At 50.6% G+C, this 16334-nt stretch overlaps 1 protein-coding gene across 1 annotated transcript; it reads right to left on the bottom strand.

Annotated features, from left to right (window-relative positions):
• Positions 1–4889: 4889 nt before the first annotated feature.
• Positions 4890–8363, bottom strand: TIFAB (TIFA inhibitor). The gene is made up of 2 exons (XM_070417161.1): positions 8146–8363; positions 4890–6134 (listed from the first exon to the last, which is right to left on the bottom strand). Exon 2 carries the CDS (start codon positions 6122–6124, stop codon positions 5510–5512), a length of 615 nt encoding a protein of 204 aa, XP_070273262.1. The 5' UTR covers positions 6125–6134; positions 8146–8363; the 3' UTR covers positions 4890–5509.
• Positions 8364–16334: the final 7971 nt, after the last annotated feature.

The following is a 16334-nucleotide window of genomic DNA, read 5'->3' as shown; positions in this document are numbered from 1 at the left end:
ATGGAGTTTCCCCAAAAAGTTAAAAATGGAACTCCCATTTGACCCAGTGATCCCACTTCTAGGAATATATCCCAAGAAAACAGAAACACCAATCAGAAAGGATATATGCACCCCTATGTTCATAGCAGCACAATTCACCATAGCTAAGATCTGGAAATAGCCTAAGTGCTCATCAGTAGATGAATGGATTAGAAAACTGTGGTACATCTACATGATGGAATACTATGCTGCTGTAAAAAAGAAGGAATTCTTACCATTTGCAGCAGCATGGATGGAACTGGAGAGCATTATGCTAAGTGAAATAAGCCAGTCAATGAAAGAAAAATACCACATGATCTCACTCATTTATGGATAATTAAGACCATTATAAACTGATGAGCAAAAATAGATACAGCGGCAGAGCAACATCGAACAGACTGTCAAACTACAGCGGGAAGGCTGGGGAGGGTTTGGGCGGCTGGGGGTGGTAAGAGATCAACCTAAGGACTTGTATGCATGCATATAAGCAAAACCAATGGACACAAGACACTGGGGGGTATGGGAGGCTAGGGGAAGGTCAAGGGGAGAAAAAAAAAGGAGCATATATAATATTCTTTGTGATACCTTAAGCAATAAAACAATTAAAAAAATGAACATCAATTCCCAGCCGAGGGAAACCTTTGTCCCATGGATCACTGGCTGGAAATCCCCGAGTATCCCAACACTGGCTTGCCGCTAAGAGGGAGCGGCTCCTTCGTGGAAAAAGTCAGGGAAGCGTCCTGGAAGGAGGAACGTTTGGGGATGGGTGGTGGTTAACGTGAATGGCTGGTGTTTATTGAGCATTTCAAGGTGCATGCACGGAGTTCCTTCTTGCAAGGTGTGTTTCGCTCTTCGAGAGGCGAGGTGGGTAGTAGTAGTGTCCCCATTTAATACATGAGGAGCAGGGGCTCAGGAGACGAAGGCAGTTCCTGAGTCAGTGAGTTGAGAGCAGAGGGGATATAGATCCTGCTCCGCTATCCATCTCTGAGGTGGGAGGTGAGGTTCTTTCAAAGCAGGTGTCCCAGTGGGTGGGGTTGTGTGGGCTAGGCCAGCGTGCACCCAGCTCTCCTCTGTACCTCACTGCATGGCACTTGTCCTTTTGGGGAGCACCGAAGGTCACATAGGTTGGGATGTCCTTGGTGGAGGGAAAATCTGTGTTGGCCTATTGCCTTCGGGAGGCCTCAAGGCTGTGGAGTCCTCTACGCTGTGCCCCCCTCTCCATGTTGGGTGGCCACCCCAGGGCCCCAGGTGGCAGCTGAGAGTCACTGAAGTGAGATTACTCCCTATGCTGGCTTTGACTATTCACTCTCAGATCCATCACTCTCCCCTCCCTCCTATGCTCTGGACAGCAGGGGAGCCCACCTCCAGGCTGCATTGCCTAGGCCCCTGGTTAGCAAACTGCGGCTCGCGAGCCACATGCGGTTCTTTGGCCCCTTGAGTGTGGCTCTTCCTAAGCCTTAGGAGTACCCTAATTAAGATAATAACAATGTACCTACCTATATAGTTTAAGTTTTAAAAATTTGGCTCTCAAAAGAAATTTCAATCGTTGTACTGTTGATATTTGGCTCTGTTGACTAATGAGTTTGCTGACCACTGGCCTAGGCTGTTAGCTGCCTTCTGTCTGGTTCAGCCAATAGGAGCCCACTGGGGCGTGGGAAAGGGGAGAGACCAGGGTATTTCGCTCTCTCTCTAGGTGCCTTGGAAAGCCTCTGGCAGCAGCTGCACCCGCTCCCCCTGGACAGCCTTTGCCTTTGAGGGCCACCGCCTCTCTCAATTGCCCCCGAAGCCCCAGGGGTGGGAATGGGCAGGGAAAACAACTTCCTGTTCTGGCTGATCTCTGAACTGCTTTGTCTGTGTGGCTTCTGAGTGACACCATCACCTGTGTACCCACTTCCCTGAATTAAATTTTTGAAATACTTAGAGTGATTTTTGTTTTCCTGACTGATATGCTCCCAGCCGTACACTACCCCCACCTCCCAAGCAAGGTGACGAAATAGGGTCCATTTTCTTAGCCCAGCAAACTGCAGGTGACTGGAAGAATGTTATCAGGCTCTGAGATGCAATTATGCAAAACCCCGGGGCTGGCTGCCTGACTGAGCTCTCCCTCCAAAGGCCCCAGTCGCTGCTTTCTTCGGAAGATTCCCCACCCCTACCCCTGCCTCTGCACCTTTAAAAGAAAGCAGGCAGACATCTCAGCTGGGCTCCTTCCAGCAGTTAGAATGGGCGACCTGGTGGCTTTGCTTGGGATCTGCTCTATGTAAGCTCTGGGTTAGGGAACAGAAATAACAAAGGAGGAAAGAAAACCCTTCCAGAAACACAAACCCCAAGGTCTCTTCCTCCTCCCAGGACTGTGATTTCATTTTCATTCACATCTGTCCTTTCTCAGACTCCTTCCTGGCTGTTCCAAACGCCTGGAGCTGGGCATCGTAGCTGCAATTCCCCCTGAGCCCCAAAGAAGTGGGTGCTGTGGGGAAGTGGAGGCCATGGTCCCCTGGGGAAGAGAGGCAGAGAAGACTAAGAGCTGAGGGGGACTGGCATCGCGCAGGAGGGCACGTTTCTGTGGAGCGAGCCCCATGCCAAACGGCACTGGAAAGCACTTTCAACTCATGTGCCTAAAGAAAAAAATAATTAAACTCTTCTGTCTGGGATCACCTTGCTTCCCACATCCCCTCACTTAGGATGTTTTGTTCCCACTGGAGCATGTGATTGGAAAACAAAGGTAAATGAGAGCAATTTATTCCCGGGTCATTCTTTCTCCAGCAGGATCAAAGCTGCCTCAGCCATAAAGAGTTTACAAACTCTGAAGAAAGATAATAACTTCCCTTCTCACAGCCCGGTCATGGGGAGGTAATGCATGTTTCCAATCATCTGAGAATGTAACTCAAATGGTAAGTTTTATTTCACTTTAATCCGCCTGCGAGTTCACATTCAAGGTAAGAGGGATCACAGCCCTGCAATGCGAACAGAGTTTATTAACTGCAGCATCGCACAGGTGGAGGAGCTGGGTGGGTTTACTCTTGCCCCAAAGCCTGGCTCCGGCTATGGGGGCCTGGCGTGGTGGTGAGTGTCCGGAGCAGGGGAACGCAGTAGAGCTGCCACAGAGAAGAGAAGCTGGAGGGTCCTAATGGTCCTGTGTGGCTTTTTGGGAACCAGCTAACCTGATGGCAACATCAGCACCACCAGATGCCACGGACTGAGGAAGAAGAGGGCACAGAGCGGAGCTGGGAATGGAGCACACACAGTAGATACAGTGGCAGGCAGGTCTCCCAACCTGCAGCGCAGGGTGGGGGTGGGGGAGGCGCCCCGGTGCAGGAGGTGAGAACCTTCCACAGTGACTGGGGCTCGCTTGCTTCTGCATATCTCTTTGCTGCCTGCAACCTGGCCGCTCAGCGGGCTGCTGTAGAAAGACTTAGTTCGTAGTTCCGTCTCGCTCTATGACTCGGTCACAAGGAGACCTTGAGCCAGCCCCTGGATTACATCTTGCTTTATACATGCATGAAGGGACCATCCATTTGAGGAGAAGGGGAAATGTTTGCCTACTGTGGGACTTTAAGCGCCCCTCTTTCTACAGGGAAGCTCACTCCTCTGGGCCAGCGTTACCCTCTCCAGTCCTGTCTTTGAAAATGCAGATGCCTCTAGCAAGGCAACATCTCAGCTTCCTACAGTCACACGGAATCTCTTAAAGAGACAGCTGTGGTCTGTGTGGGTGGGGTGTTGGTACAGGGAGGACGTTCCTGGTGTGTGTTTGGGGGAGGGGGGTTGCATGGGCTGGCCTCCATTGCACTGGGTGGAGGTGAGGGCTGGGGGAGACTTGGTGAGCCACAGGCCAAGGCTCTGCTTGCAGCCCTCCCAGGTCTCCTGGAGGTGCCTGTCTCCTCTGTGCCTCTGTTTGGGGCAGGCAGTGCTGGCTGAGAGCTCTCTTGGTGGCATGGGGCACTGTCAGATCTGTCAACCTTCCTCAGTAGTCACCACACAGAATACCAAATACGCAGAGTTCTGGTTGAGTTTGGGCTGCAGAGGCTCAAGAATGAGGCAGAAGCACCAGCCTCGTTCAGACCCAGCCTGAGAGTCTGGGCTGCCCCTGAGGCCCAGCGCAAGTGGAGACATTTGCCTCTACTGTCTGCCTGCGGCTTCTCGCCCTTTCTGGCCCAGCTGTCCAACCTGCTTCTTGTCCGACCCTACCCTCACCTGCCCTGGGAAACCTGGCAGTTGCCTTAGCACAGCCAAGGTGACTGCTTCCCTGGCCACTACGCCTGTCTGTCTGTCTACCCTCTGCCCAGCTCCAAGGTGGCCACCGGGAACATAACAGTGAACAATCCGTGGTCCTGTCTGTGTGGAGCGTGAGGTCTCGCGAGAAACAGACACGGAAACCGTGGTCACAGTGTGCCAGTGTCCCACGTGGGACTGCCCGTGCTCAGCCGTGGCCTCTGCTCTAGGCCATGGCCAACACAGAGCTCTCTGGTACGTCTGCCATCACGTCCTCATGGTGCTTCTTGCCTCTCGTGTCCCCCTTGACATGCGGCTCGAGGGGATGCCATGCCTCACAGACACTGCTGCTCTGCTCATCTGTTCACTGAGAAATCTATTCCTCCCTTGGCCTGCCTGGCCCCCCACTGGTCCCTTATTTGGAAAGACCTCCCCTGAGTGAAATAACTGGTAGGTTGAATTCTAACACAACCCCCCACCACACCTCTCATAGACAGTCCTGAAAGAGCCCCGTTCTCTGGGAAGCCACCTTTTCCTGAAGACCTGTGCCCTCTGGTCAGCCAAGGCTTTGATCCAGAAATGACCGAGAGCCGGGAGCGTGAGGATGAGGAGGATGACGGTGGCAAGGAATTTTCAGGCAGGCCCAGGCCCCGGCTCCCCACGCCCAGGAAGCCCTGAGCTCTGCTTGCATTCTTTTCAGAAATGTGAGCCCCCACCTTTCCAATTTCCTCTTACACCTCTTGTGTAGTTCCCGGCCCTGCCTCTGCGTGACAGCGTGGCATGCATGCAGCCCATCTGGGGATCAGGGAATCCTATTGGGTATGCCAGCTTAATGAAATACTTGCAGTTTATTAAACACAGGCTTCCCTAAGCCCCCAGTGCCTGTGGGTATTTGAAAGCCGAAGGTAACCCCCAGCTACCACAAACGTAATTGTTACATGTGTCCATGCATTCCTGCTGCAACCTCAAACTCCCGCTCTTAAGCAGCACACAAAATTAGCAACATAAAGTAACTCCTAGTCAGACAAGACCGTGAAATGTGGGGAAACGCTGTGAGGGGCTCCCAGGGCCCCTCAGGGCCTCTAAAAGTATATGAAGTTCCCATTGCCTTGCAGAGTTGGAAACGGGGAGGGCGCGCCCCCGCCCCCTCCCCGCCCCAGGCTGTTCATGTTTGCAGAATTGGTTCATTATTAGCCAGGCAGGCCTCGCTTGTCAACGTCGCATGATGTAGTTAGAATATTTCAAGTCCTGTTTCAGCCATGGCGTGCTCCTGGTGGCAGCGGGACTAGCAGAGCGCGCCGTCTGCGGGCTCCCTCTGGAGCTGTATTTCTGTTCCTCCTCCAGTGCTTGGCTGGGGTGAGTTGTCTGCAGTTGAGGAAGGGTCATGGAGAAAGCCCAGGTGACCTGGAACCGGTGGCTCTGAACCCGGAACAGGTGGCTCCTTGGGGATGTCTTCCCACTCATCAGTCTCCTCAGCCTGGGGCCTGTAAATCAGGGGTGAGGGGCTGACGTGGAAACAGCAGACAAAGGCCTCCAGGGAGGTGCCTCCCTCTACATGGACCACCATCTGGATCCCCGCGAAGGCGACTCTGTTGATGGTGCTCAGGGGGACCTGTTCCAGGAACCTCAGCACCAGCCCGTTGACCCACACGCAGCCCCTGCGACTCAGGGCCTTGAGGCTGAAGGCCAGCAGAGCACTGCTCTTCTCCCGGTAGGGCTCCAGGGACAGGTGTTGGCGGGACAGGCGGGGGAGATGCAGCTGGAGGTGGGCGTCCAGGCCCCGCCCCACCAGAAGCGGGCTGGTGTCATGCTGCAGCCTCTGTGGAACAGTGGCGAAGACAGCAGAGCCCTGGGTGGGGTGGTACAGGCTCATCCGCAGGACGGTGAGGGGTCTTTCCATGGACGGGAGCCTGGGAAGGATGGAACACAGACACACTTATGGCTCCCTGAGCCCAGACACACTTGCCCACCTCAGGGATCCCCAGACCACCTCCAGCCAAACAGAGCCAAGCACTGGCCATGGATGCTGTTATTCTGGTCAAGCCAGGAGGGAGCCAAGGCCCACGGGTTCTAGCCCCAGCTTCATTTCTCCCAGCCCCTGTGAGGCGGGCGTGCCACCTGAACTCCCTGAATTTTCGTTTTCTTTTCTGTAATATAGATATGCCTGACCTTGTCTATGCCAAGTATAAGGCACTCCAGCATGCTGGGTAGGGTTCTGGTGACCTGTATTTGAGGACAGTTTGGCCCTGCTACATGGAAAGGGAAGGACAGACAGACAGGATACACCGTTCTCATTTCTGACAGTCACATGACGAACGCTTGCCAAGCCCTCCTCTCACCAGCTGCTGGGGTTAAGCAGATGTAAGAGAACAAGCCCTTGCTTTCCCTAGCACCCAGCTGGTGGGAGAGACAGGAGCTTCTAGAATTAGGCATATGGAGAGGCACAGAAGAGGGGAACCCTGCCTGCTCCGGGGAGATCAGAAAGGCTGCCTGGGGACCCGAAGGAGGAATAAGAACAGCTAGCACATTCCCATGGGAAGCCACATGCTCATGGGCCTGAACACCACGAACATCCCATCCTCACTGTCTGGGGCAGAAGGCAGATCCTGACGAGGAAGGGCTCTTGCTCAAGAACTGAGTAGGGCTCCGTGGAGGGCCACCGGCAATATCTGCCACAGTGTGGAATGCACACTCGGTCCCAGCAACTCCATCTCCAGTAATGTGTCCTTTAGAGTCTTTGGCATATGTGGGGAGACTGCTAACAACGATCAGCTTTGCTCACGCATGGATTTGAGGAATACAAACTCTACCACAGCCATCCACCCCCTGTGGCCTGGGACCTGCCCCCACCTTCAACAGAAACCAACCCTCGACAGGGCTGAGTGGATTTGAACGAAGGATTGTACACTTTCCTGGCACCAGGCATCTGCTTACACAGTTTGTATCCAGATACTGCTCTTTACAGGCCTGGTCCAAATGTGAGCTCTTCTAGGACACTCTTCCTCTTTCTGCCCCGCACAGGAAGATGCCCCGCACCTGGGGCACCTGGCGACCCCCACGGAGTCCATCTTTGCATGACATGTCAGGGTTCTGTGGGCCCTTGTCTGTCCTGCCGGAGCTCCTCTCCTCCTGTCTCTCCGAGGCCTCCCACGGGCAGGGTGTGGTCTGAGCTGCCACACTGCCTTGTGTTCCACTGCCCAGGGCAGACAGGCCTGGCCACAGCAAGTATCTGGAGGCGCATTTGCCAAGTGTCTGAATGAGGAGAAGTCCACACACATGAAATCAAGTTTAGATAAACCCCAAATTGGACTCTGGTCGTTAAAGGCGGTGAGACAGGGAGCCTGTCACGTGTGCTACAGGCTCAGTGTCCCTCTGAGTCCTCGACCATCTGCCCCTCCTGCCTATTGGATGAACCTGGCTAATGGTGAGGATCACTTTCCAGTCTCTTGAGGGGCCCACCTGGCTAGGCCCCTCAAGACACTCTCTTTTTTCTAACACACACGTTTACACAAATACATGCCTCCACCCACATTCCCCTAAGGGGTGCGATGTAAGCCGGGTCCAGGGCAGCTAGGTTTGGCAGCCAGGTCATCGGGCCTAGCCAGAACTCAGAGTTCACTCGTAGGAACCAATCCCACGGCTTGGGGACCCTAAGAGAATCCCTCAGAAAGAAGACTTCACCACTGCTCCTGTGACTCCAGAGCTGACAGAAACCCTGGCCGGAGCCGCTGAGACTCGTTTCTCCAGGACCCTCGCTGTTCTGGGGAAGCAGAAGCCCAGCCCTGCCAATGCCGCCCCTGGAACTCCGGGAGGAAGGCACTCTGGGGTGTGTGCCTGACAAGACACCAACAGGGCCCTGCTTCAGCCCCACCAGGCCTCCTCCCCTCATTGCGGGTTCAAATCCCTCTACCCTCCACCTACCTTAACTCCAAGGGCACATCTGGCTCTGGCACTTTTGCTGTGAGCTCTCAGGAGGAAGTGAGTCCCAGGCCCTTCTAAGGATGACATTTACAGCTGCAGTTCAGGGTTGTGATGTGTCAGAATGCTCACCAGTTTTTTGTTTTCTTTCTTTTTCCTTTTAGGACAGAAAAGGGAAGTATGAATTCCTATTGCAGAAGTGCAAGCCATGGCTGAGAAGTTGAGAAACCCCAGCCTAGGCCCCCAGCTAGGAGATGCCTCTAGTAAAGGGGCTCCCTCGTGGGTTTCAGCTTGGCCGGTTTCTATGGCCCCGACCCCGGGGATCCTGGGAGCTGTGTCCAGGGTATTAGCCATGTCCTTCTTCTCCCCTGCCAGTCGGGTGGGGGAAAGCACTCCAGGCTTGTTAGAAAGGGGAGCCTAGCAGCATAATCCGTTCCCTTTTTCCCATCACACCCTATCCTGGGGACTCTAGGAGTGTATACAGGGGGGTGGTGCAGGCCAGGCCACCCCTATCAACCAGCAGGTGCCTCCCTGCTCCGCCTCACTGCTCCCAGGCCCACTGCTTACTCACTGCTCATGGGTGACCCTTGAGGTCCCAGAGGTCTCGGCAGGCCACACCCCAGGGGACCATTGAATTTAGGTCCCTCTGGGAGCTATTCAGGGCTCCTGGCCTGCTTCCTCTATTCTGGTTGCTTAGTAACTAAGAAGGAAAAAAAGAGAATGCTGAAAACAGTTACCTGTCCCTGCCTGCCCCAACCAGTATGACACCACCACCAAGCGTCTCCCAGGGAACCGGCTCCCCAGAGATGGGAACTGTATCTGCCCTTGGAGCAAACCAAGCATTAACCCCAAACTGGAAACAACACAAATGTCCATTAACAGGGGAATGAATAAACAAATTGTATAACGTGTACATTGAAATGCTACACGGCAAGAAGAAGATAATGAACTAATGATGCATGCACAATGTAGATGAAGCTCAAAACCGTATGCGGAGCAAAAGAAGCCAGGCACAGATGACACAGATGGATGATTCCATTTCTATGAAACACAAGAACAGGCAAAACTAGCCTATGGTAGCAGGTCAGAATATTGAATTGTGTCTGTAGAGACGTACCAACCGGCGTATTGGTTTCTTGGGGCTGTCATAACAAAGTACCACCAATTGGGCGGCTTAAACCACAGAAATGTATTGTCTGGCAGTCCTGGAGGCTAGATGGCCAAGCTTGTTTGGGCTTGTTGGAGTTGTTTCCTTCAGAGGGCTGCGTGAGAATCTGCTCCAGGCCTCCCACAGCTTCTGGTGGTCTGCTGGCAATGTTTGGCCTTCCTTGGCTTATGGAAGCATGACCCTGAGCTCTGCCTTCATCCATGGCATTCTCCCTCCAGGCAGTGGCTCTAATTGCAGCATTTCAGGCATGCTGCTTGAGCCATGAGCAGTCTGGGCAGCGAAGCTAGAGCCCAGGCTCTTGCCAGTACCACCCCCCTCTCAGTAGAGGCAGCTGTACCTCCCTGATGGATGGATAGATAAACAGAAGCTCATATGGCCACTTTGAAGAGCTTCAAGGCTGTAAATGCACATGGGACTGAGCCTACAGAGTGGAAGGTGGTGGGCCATGTTCCACAGCCTGTCCTCTCTGCCCATCAGTCTCCCTAGCCCAGACTGCCTGGCCAACTGAATGTCTCTGGACCGTGGGAAAGGGCCTCCTCCTCATTACCTTTCAGTCTCGATAATACTCAGGTGCTTCTGCCCACCAGAAGAGCAGGGCAGTGGGTGCCAGCAGAAGCCTGGCAAGGAGCTTTGCTCCTGCTACGTGTGCGACCTCAGGTTAGTCGTGTCCCTCTCTGGGCCTTGCTTGTCCACCTTTGGGATGGGACACCTCCCCACTGTTCCCTGCAATGGTAAGGGGAGGGCTATGTCCGTACTCCTGGCATGAGAGAGTGGGCGGGCAGAAAAAATGTGTTCATGGCTCCTGTGTAACTTGGTTCAGAGCAGTTCCCAGCAAGAGAGAGAACTGAAACTTCCAGGGAATTCATCTGGCAAGAGGAAGCCCTGCCCAGGCTGCATCTTCCAAAGGCCAGTAGGAAGTAGAACGAAAGCAGGGGAAGCGGAGGTGCTAGTTTCGCTCTGCTTGTCCCCCTTGGCTAGGATGACCTCCTCCAGTTGGTGTTGGGACCCTGGGACACGTACATCAGCGAGCAGATGTGCCCTGTCATGTGCTCCTTGGAGAACTCAGGGACAGAACAACAGCTTCTGGGGCTTTCTACAGGGGTGGGCAGGCAGGGACTCTGGTGTCAGAGAGACTTGGGTCTGGAGGCTTGTGTGACCTCAATAACTTACTCAGCCTCTCTGAACCTGATTTCTGCTCTGGAAAATGAGGGTAATTTGTTGAGGGCTGAATGAGATAAATGTGAAGTGCCAAGATAAATGAGACCTATTCTTGGCTGAACCCTTACCAGCAGGGTAGAGTGAAGAGGCATCCTGGAGACAGGGGCTGGCAGAGCAAACTAGCAGCCTGCACAAACCCCAAGTTCTCAGAAGGCTCCAGGTTTTGCTGAAAATAAACATAATTTTGGAGTTGAATACATAATTTGCATGAGTCTAACATAAATTCCCTTGTTAACAATAATGATATCAGAAGGATTCTCAAGGTTATTGTTCGGAAATGTGGTCCTAACACAGGAAGGGAAGGCTACTCACTTTACAGATGAGGAAGCTGAGACTCAGTGATTAGTTGACTAGACCTAGGTCACATGTATGGAAGGTGTCAAAACCAGGACTTGGGTCCAGTCTGTGGGATTCTTGGACTTACCCATGAAGCTGTCGTGACGGATGGATGGTGCTCTCATGAGTCCAGCTGCTCCAAACATCTGTTACAGCTGGCTGCCGGCAGTACACTAGGCAGAGAGAGGGACCCTGCTTCCAACCCGCCCAGCCAGAATATATACTACCTCTCTCCTACATTCTTCTGGCCCTTGGCCACCAGGTGGCAGCATCCCTAAACCCAGGGGTCTGCTCTTCAAGGTGCTCGGTGAGGACAGTGAAAGTCATGGGGCTGCTGGGGAGGAGAGCATGAGGAAGGCCAAGTGATCGGAGTGGGACAGGGACAGGGTCCTTGCTTCTCCAACTCAAATGCCCTGAGATGGCCCAATGTGAATCCAGAGCAAAACTCACCAGAGGATGCCAACTCATTGAGCATGGAGATAAAGCAGGAAGTCAGAGCCTGAGGCTCTGGGGGCAGCAGTTCCACGCACAGGTGAGCTCAGAGAGGTTAAGTAACCCACTCAGGACTCAGACTTAGCGCACAGCACAGCCAGGATAAGAAGCCAGGTTTACTTCCCTCTCTATAAAATGGAGTGACGAAGACCCACTTTAGGGAGGGGCCACCAAGCGAGGACATGCATGCAAAGCACTTAGCCTAGGCCAGGGCCTCATGTGTAGTTAGTGCTCAGAATATGGATGGAGTGTTTGTTACTATGATCATCAGGACAGAATTCTCCCTGTTCCCACTGGGCTCTCAGGTAAGAAAAGGAGCACCTGTAACTTGTGGAGATGGGTGCTGTGAGGGAGGATGCACAGGAACCTTGACCTCCAGGAAGGGCACCTAACCCCCCAGGGATGCAGAGGGCTCCAGGGCAGGCCTCCTGGAGGAGGAGACCACTTGTGCTGACTGCTGCAGGATGGTTAGGAGTTGGCCAGGTGGAGACTGATAGCATGTGGGAAGGTACCTGGTGGAGGGAGGAAGGAGTCAGGTCCCCATATTCTGGAAATGGCTCTGCCTCACATGCTCTATAAGCTAATAAGAATGATAACAACAGGAGTGGTGCTTGAATTTCAAAACAATAACATTACCTTTTATTGAGTCCTTATGTGAATTTTCTTATTTAATCCTCTCTGCAACTCCGAGATAAGTCCCAGTACTAATCCTATTTCACAAATGAGAAAACTGAAGCACCACTAAGTAACTACTCAAGACCACCCACATACTATGTACAGGGTTATACCTCAAACCCAGCTCTGATCTTGAAATCCTTACCCTCTCCTTCTGTGCCCTCCAAGGGCTGGGCTGGGTGATTTCTCAGGTGGGAAGCAAGTGGCTATCAGGGGGGGTTCTGATTGCTTAATCCTGTGGCGTTCCTCCCAGAATGCTGGCCGGCCTCCTTGCAGAGGTGGGCTGGCCATTATGGCCTGGGTGGCCTCCATCTGCTGAGCAGCAAGAAATGCTGAGGAGGTCACATCCACTTTGCTGCCATTCTGACCATGCTCCCTCCCCTATTCCAGGGGTCCTTGCGAAGCCCAATTTCATTGTTGTTCTAAATTCTTAATATATGTCAATTTCACTAAATGCTAAATCCAATAATGCCTGGATCCCTGACTAATTAATGCCTGGGGTGCCTGGAAATTCTAGGGGTCTTCCTGGCTCTTACCTTCGGGTGGGGTCGTCAGGCCACAGGGAGCCAGTGCCCATAAGCCCAGCAATCAGCTCACACTTTTGACCTCTTTTTTATCTACTGGACTAAAGGGCTGTCCTTTAGGCTGCTCCCCTGGCCTGCCTGCTGTCCCCTCTATCTTCACTGACTGCATCCAGAGCTGCAGAGGGCCAGAGGGCAAGGAGGGAGCCTTCATGGGGAGTCCAGCCTTAGCTCCACCATGGACATACTTCACAGTAAGTTGCTTCTCCTCTCTGGGCCTCAATGTCCTCATCTGTAGAATGGGTAATCATGTCTGCCAACCCCCAACCTCATCCCCACCCCACCCTTGCCCTATAGTCAGTGTCTTCATTTAGTACTTTGACAGGAGTCAGCTTTTACTTGATCAAACAAAGTTGCCAAGGAGTTTTTTCTTTTTTAGTCTAGAACTGGTATTGAAGAAACACAGCTTGGTCTTATTTAAAGAATATAGCTGGCCAGGAAAGATGTCCTCAAATACAGCACAACACACATCAAACATGGACTTTTTGTTTTTAATTAAGTGAGGTAAAAGCCTAGCATAAATACTTTTAACTAAAATTTAGGGATAAAGCGAATTCTGAAATTAGCGTGTCTTCAAGGCAGATTTTTAACATACCATGAAAAGCCCTCTGTGTGGGACTGTAGGTGGTTCCCGGTGCTTCCCACTCCTCCATTCAGACCTGACAGCAGCAGGAGGAAAAGCAGCTATTTTTCTGCAAATAATGCACAGAACATGTTATAAAATAAATTTATTTTATGTATTTAAAGTGGCCATTTTAGTCATTTTAAGTGTACAGGTCAGCAGTGTTAAACACATTCACAATGTTGTGCAACCAATCTCCAGGACATTTATCCATCTTGCAAAACTGAAACTCCATACCCACTAAACAACAACTGCTCTTTCCCCCTCCCTCAGCACCTGGCAACCAACATTCTACTTTTTGTTTCTCTGGGTTTGACTACTCTAGATATCTCATGTAAGTGGAATCATATGGTAGTGTCTTTTTGTGACTGGCTTATCTCACTTAGCATAATGTCTTTAAGGTTGATCCTGCAACATCCATGTTGTAGATGTGTCCAAATTTTCTTCCCCTTTCTGGCTGAATAATATTCCATTGTATGGATATGCCACTTTTGTTCACCTATTCATCTGTCAATGGATACTGGGATTGGGATTCTTCCACCTTTGGGCTCTTGTGAATGATGCTACTATGAATATGGTGTACAAATATCTGTCAGATTTCTTGCTTTTGATTCATTTGGATATAGGCCCAGAAGTGAAATTGCTGGACCATATGGTAATTGTTTCATTTTTTGAGAAACAGCCATACTGTTTCCATAGTGGCTGCCAATTTTATATCTCTACCAGCAATGCACAGGGGTTCTAGTTTCTTTACATCCACGTCAACACTTGTTATTTTCTGTTGGTTTGTTCTTTATAGTAGCCATCCTAATGGGTATAAGGTGATATCTCAGTATAGTTTTGACTTGCATTTCTCTAAGGATTACGAATGTTGAATATTTTTTCATATGCTTGTTAGCCATTTGTCTATCTTCATTGGCAAAATATCTACTTACATCCTATGCCCATGTTTTAATTGTTAGTTATTTTCCTGCTGTTGGGTTGTAGGGGTTCTTTATATATTCTGAATATTAACCCATTATCATATGTAGGATTTACAAATACATTTCCCATTCTATATCTTGTCTTTTCTTATGTTGATTGTATCCTTTGATGCAGAGAAGTCTTAAATTTTGATGTAGTCCTTTGTGCCTATTTTTACTTTTGTTGAATGTGCTTTTGGTGAAAAGCGCAAGGTATCCAAGATATCCAATGATATCCAAGAAATCGTTGCCAAATCCAATGTCATAAAGCTTTTCTTCTAAGAGTCTTATAATTTTTGGTTATATTTAGATCTTTAATCCATTTTGAGGTGATTTTTATATATGGTTTAAAGGTCAACTTCATGTGCATATCCAGTTTTTCTACAAAAATTATTTTAAATAAAATTTATGAAATATTTATTACCTAATCCCTTTCAGGAAAACCTTGTCAACTTTCCTTTATGTCAGTAAAAGTTATTTTTTAAAAAGGTAAAATTTATGGCTGATAAATTTGGTTGAATAAGAATTTTACATGTCTTGATAACAATAAAAAACACTCAAATTCAACTTGTAGGTTTTATTAAATTACTTATTTATTTTTTAAGCCTTACCCGAGGATATTTTTCCATTGAGTTTTAGGGAGAGTAGAAGAGAGAGGGAAAGACAGAGAGAAACATCGATGTGAGAAAAACACATCGATTGGTTGCCCCCCCACACGAGTTCTGATCAGGGCCTGGGCCGGAGAGGAGCCTGCAACCAAGGTAAGTGCTCTTGACCAGAATTGAACCTGGGACCCTTTGGTCTGCAGGCCGCGCTCTATCCACTGAGCCAAACCAGCTAGAGCGGTTTTATTAATTTTATATGCCCATATTTATATTGTTTAACAGAAATACTGTTTGTTTGAAATGACAGTTCACATGCTCAGCAGTGTGGAGTGTGTGTAACAACATCAATCTCAGGCGGTTGTGGAGGGAGAGTCAGTGAACAGTCCATGCCCTGGGGTACTTGCCAGGCACCAGGTCTGCCATTTCCTCTGTAAGCTGGATCCTATGCCACTCACTCGCTGCACGTTCTGGATGTCCCTGATGTCAGAGATTTTCAAGGAAAAGGTTAATGGTATCACTATGTTTTCCTACCATGGGCTCCTAAATAAAGCTAAGGCCAAATGATCACCATCAAGCACTGTTTTTTTATGGGTTTAGGCCCCAGACTCAGAGCCCATAAACAGACTTTTGACTTCCCCGCCCCCGCCCCCAATACGATAGACACACAAAACCCAGAAGTTCAAGGCATTTCCAAACTTTTGAATTGGCTCATAATTTAAAATTCTTACTAGAAGCTTGATTCTTTTAACTGCTGGAGAATACCCGCAAGGAAAACCGGTCGCTGTGCGGAGCACCGCCACAAGTGGGGTTTTGAGAGGCCTGGGCTGCCACACTGTGTGTCCACTCACTCCTGCCGCATCCAACAGCTCAAACCACCTCTTGCATCTGGGATCGTCATCAGGAGCTGGAAGAGGACCCATGTTTCCTGGAAAGAATGCTAAATCACAGAGGCTCTGGTGCCAAGGAAAATAGCCTGGCCCAGTTTGAGGCCGTGAGCCTCGAAGGCCACCTCAGGAAGCTGCTGTCACCGTGGGTAGTGCCATCTGGCTTGATTTTGCCAAAAACAAAGGAAGAGCCCTCCAGCAATTTTTGTGAATTTATTTTATAAAAACAAATCGTCTGCTTTTAATTCTCCTTTACTAATTTAATACAAATTGGAATTTCAAAAACCTGCGAGGGACAAAAACCTCACTTTGGGTGGATGACAGATCCCACATGGCCTGCCTTTCAATTTGGGACCAAGAGATGGACTTTGGAGAGTTCTGGGGAGCAGAGGCTCTGGTGATAGGATCACCCCTGTGTACTGTGCTCTGAGCTCTTGGGGACTAATAGCCACCCCCACACACAGGACAGAACAGAGGCATTCCAGACTCCCCTGCTTCAGGAGCTCACCCTGCAGGGGACAGAGCCATGTTCCGCTGGGCTTGTGCTTTTGGATCTCTTCCCAAGGAGCGAGTTGCACCCAGAGTGAACTGGCCTCTTCTGTACCCAGCCCCAGATGGGCTCTGCAGTGGCCAACCCACATGTTCAAGG

This window comes from Myotis yumanensis, unplaced genomic scaffold (genome assembly GCF_028538775.1).
Source record: "Myotis yumanensis isolate MYYU_CA2020_CCGP unplaced genomic scaffold, mMyoYum1.0.hap1 SCAF_5, whole genome shotgun sequence".
Taxonomy (NCBI): domain Eukaryota; kingdom Metazoa; phylum Chordata; class Mammalia; order Chiroptera; family Vespertilionidae; genus Myotis; species Myotis yumanensis.
Note: the sequence above shows the minus strand (reverse complement) of the source record. Positions and strands in the feature narration are given on the sequence as shown.

Bases quoted from the DNA above. Each gene is read 5' to 3' on its own strand.
- TIFAB (XM_070417161.1), bottom strand. From the start codon at position 6,124: ATGGAAAGACCCCTCACCGTCCTGCGGATGAGCCTGTACCACCCCACC.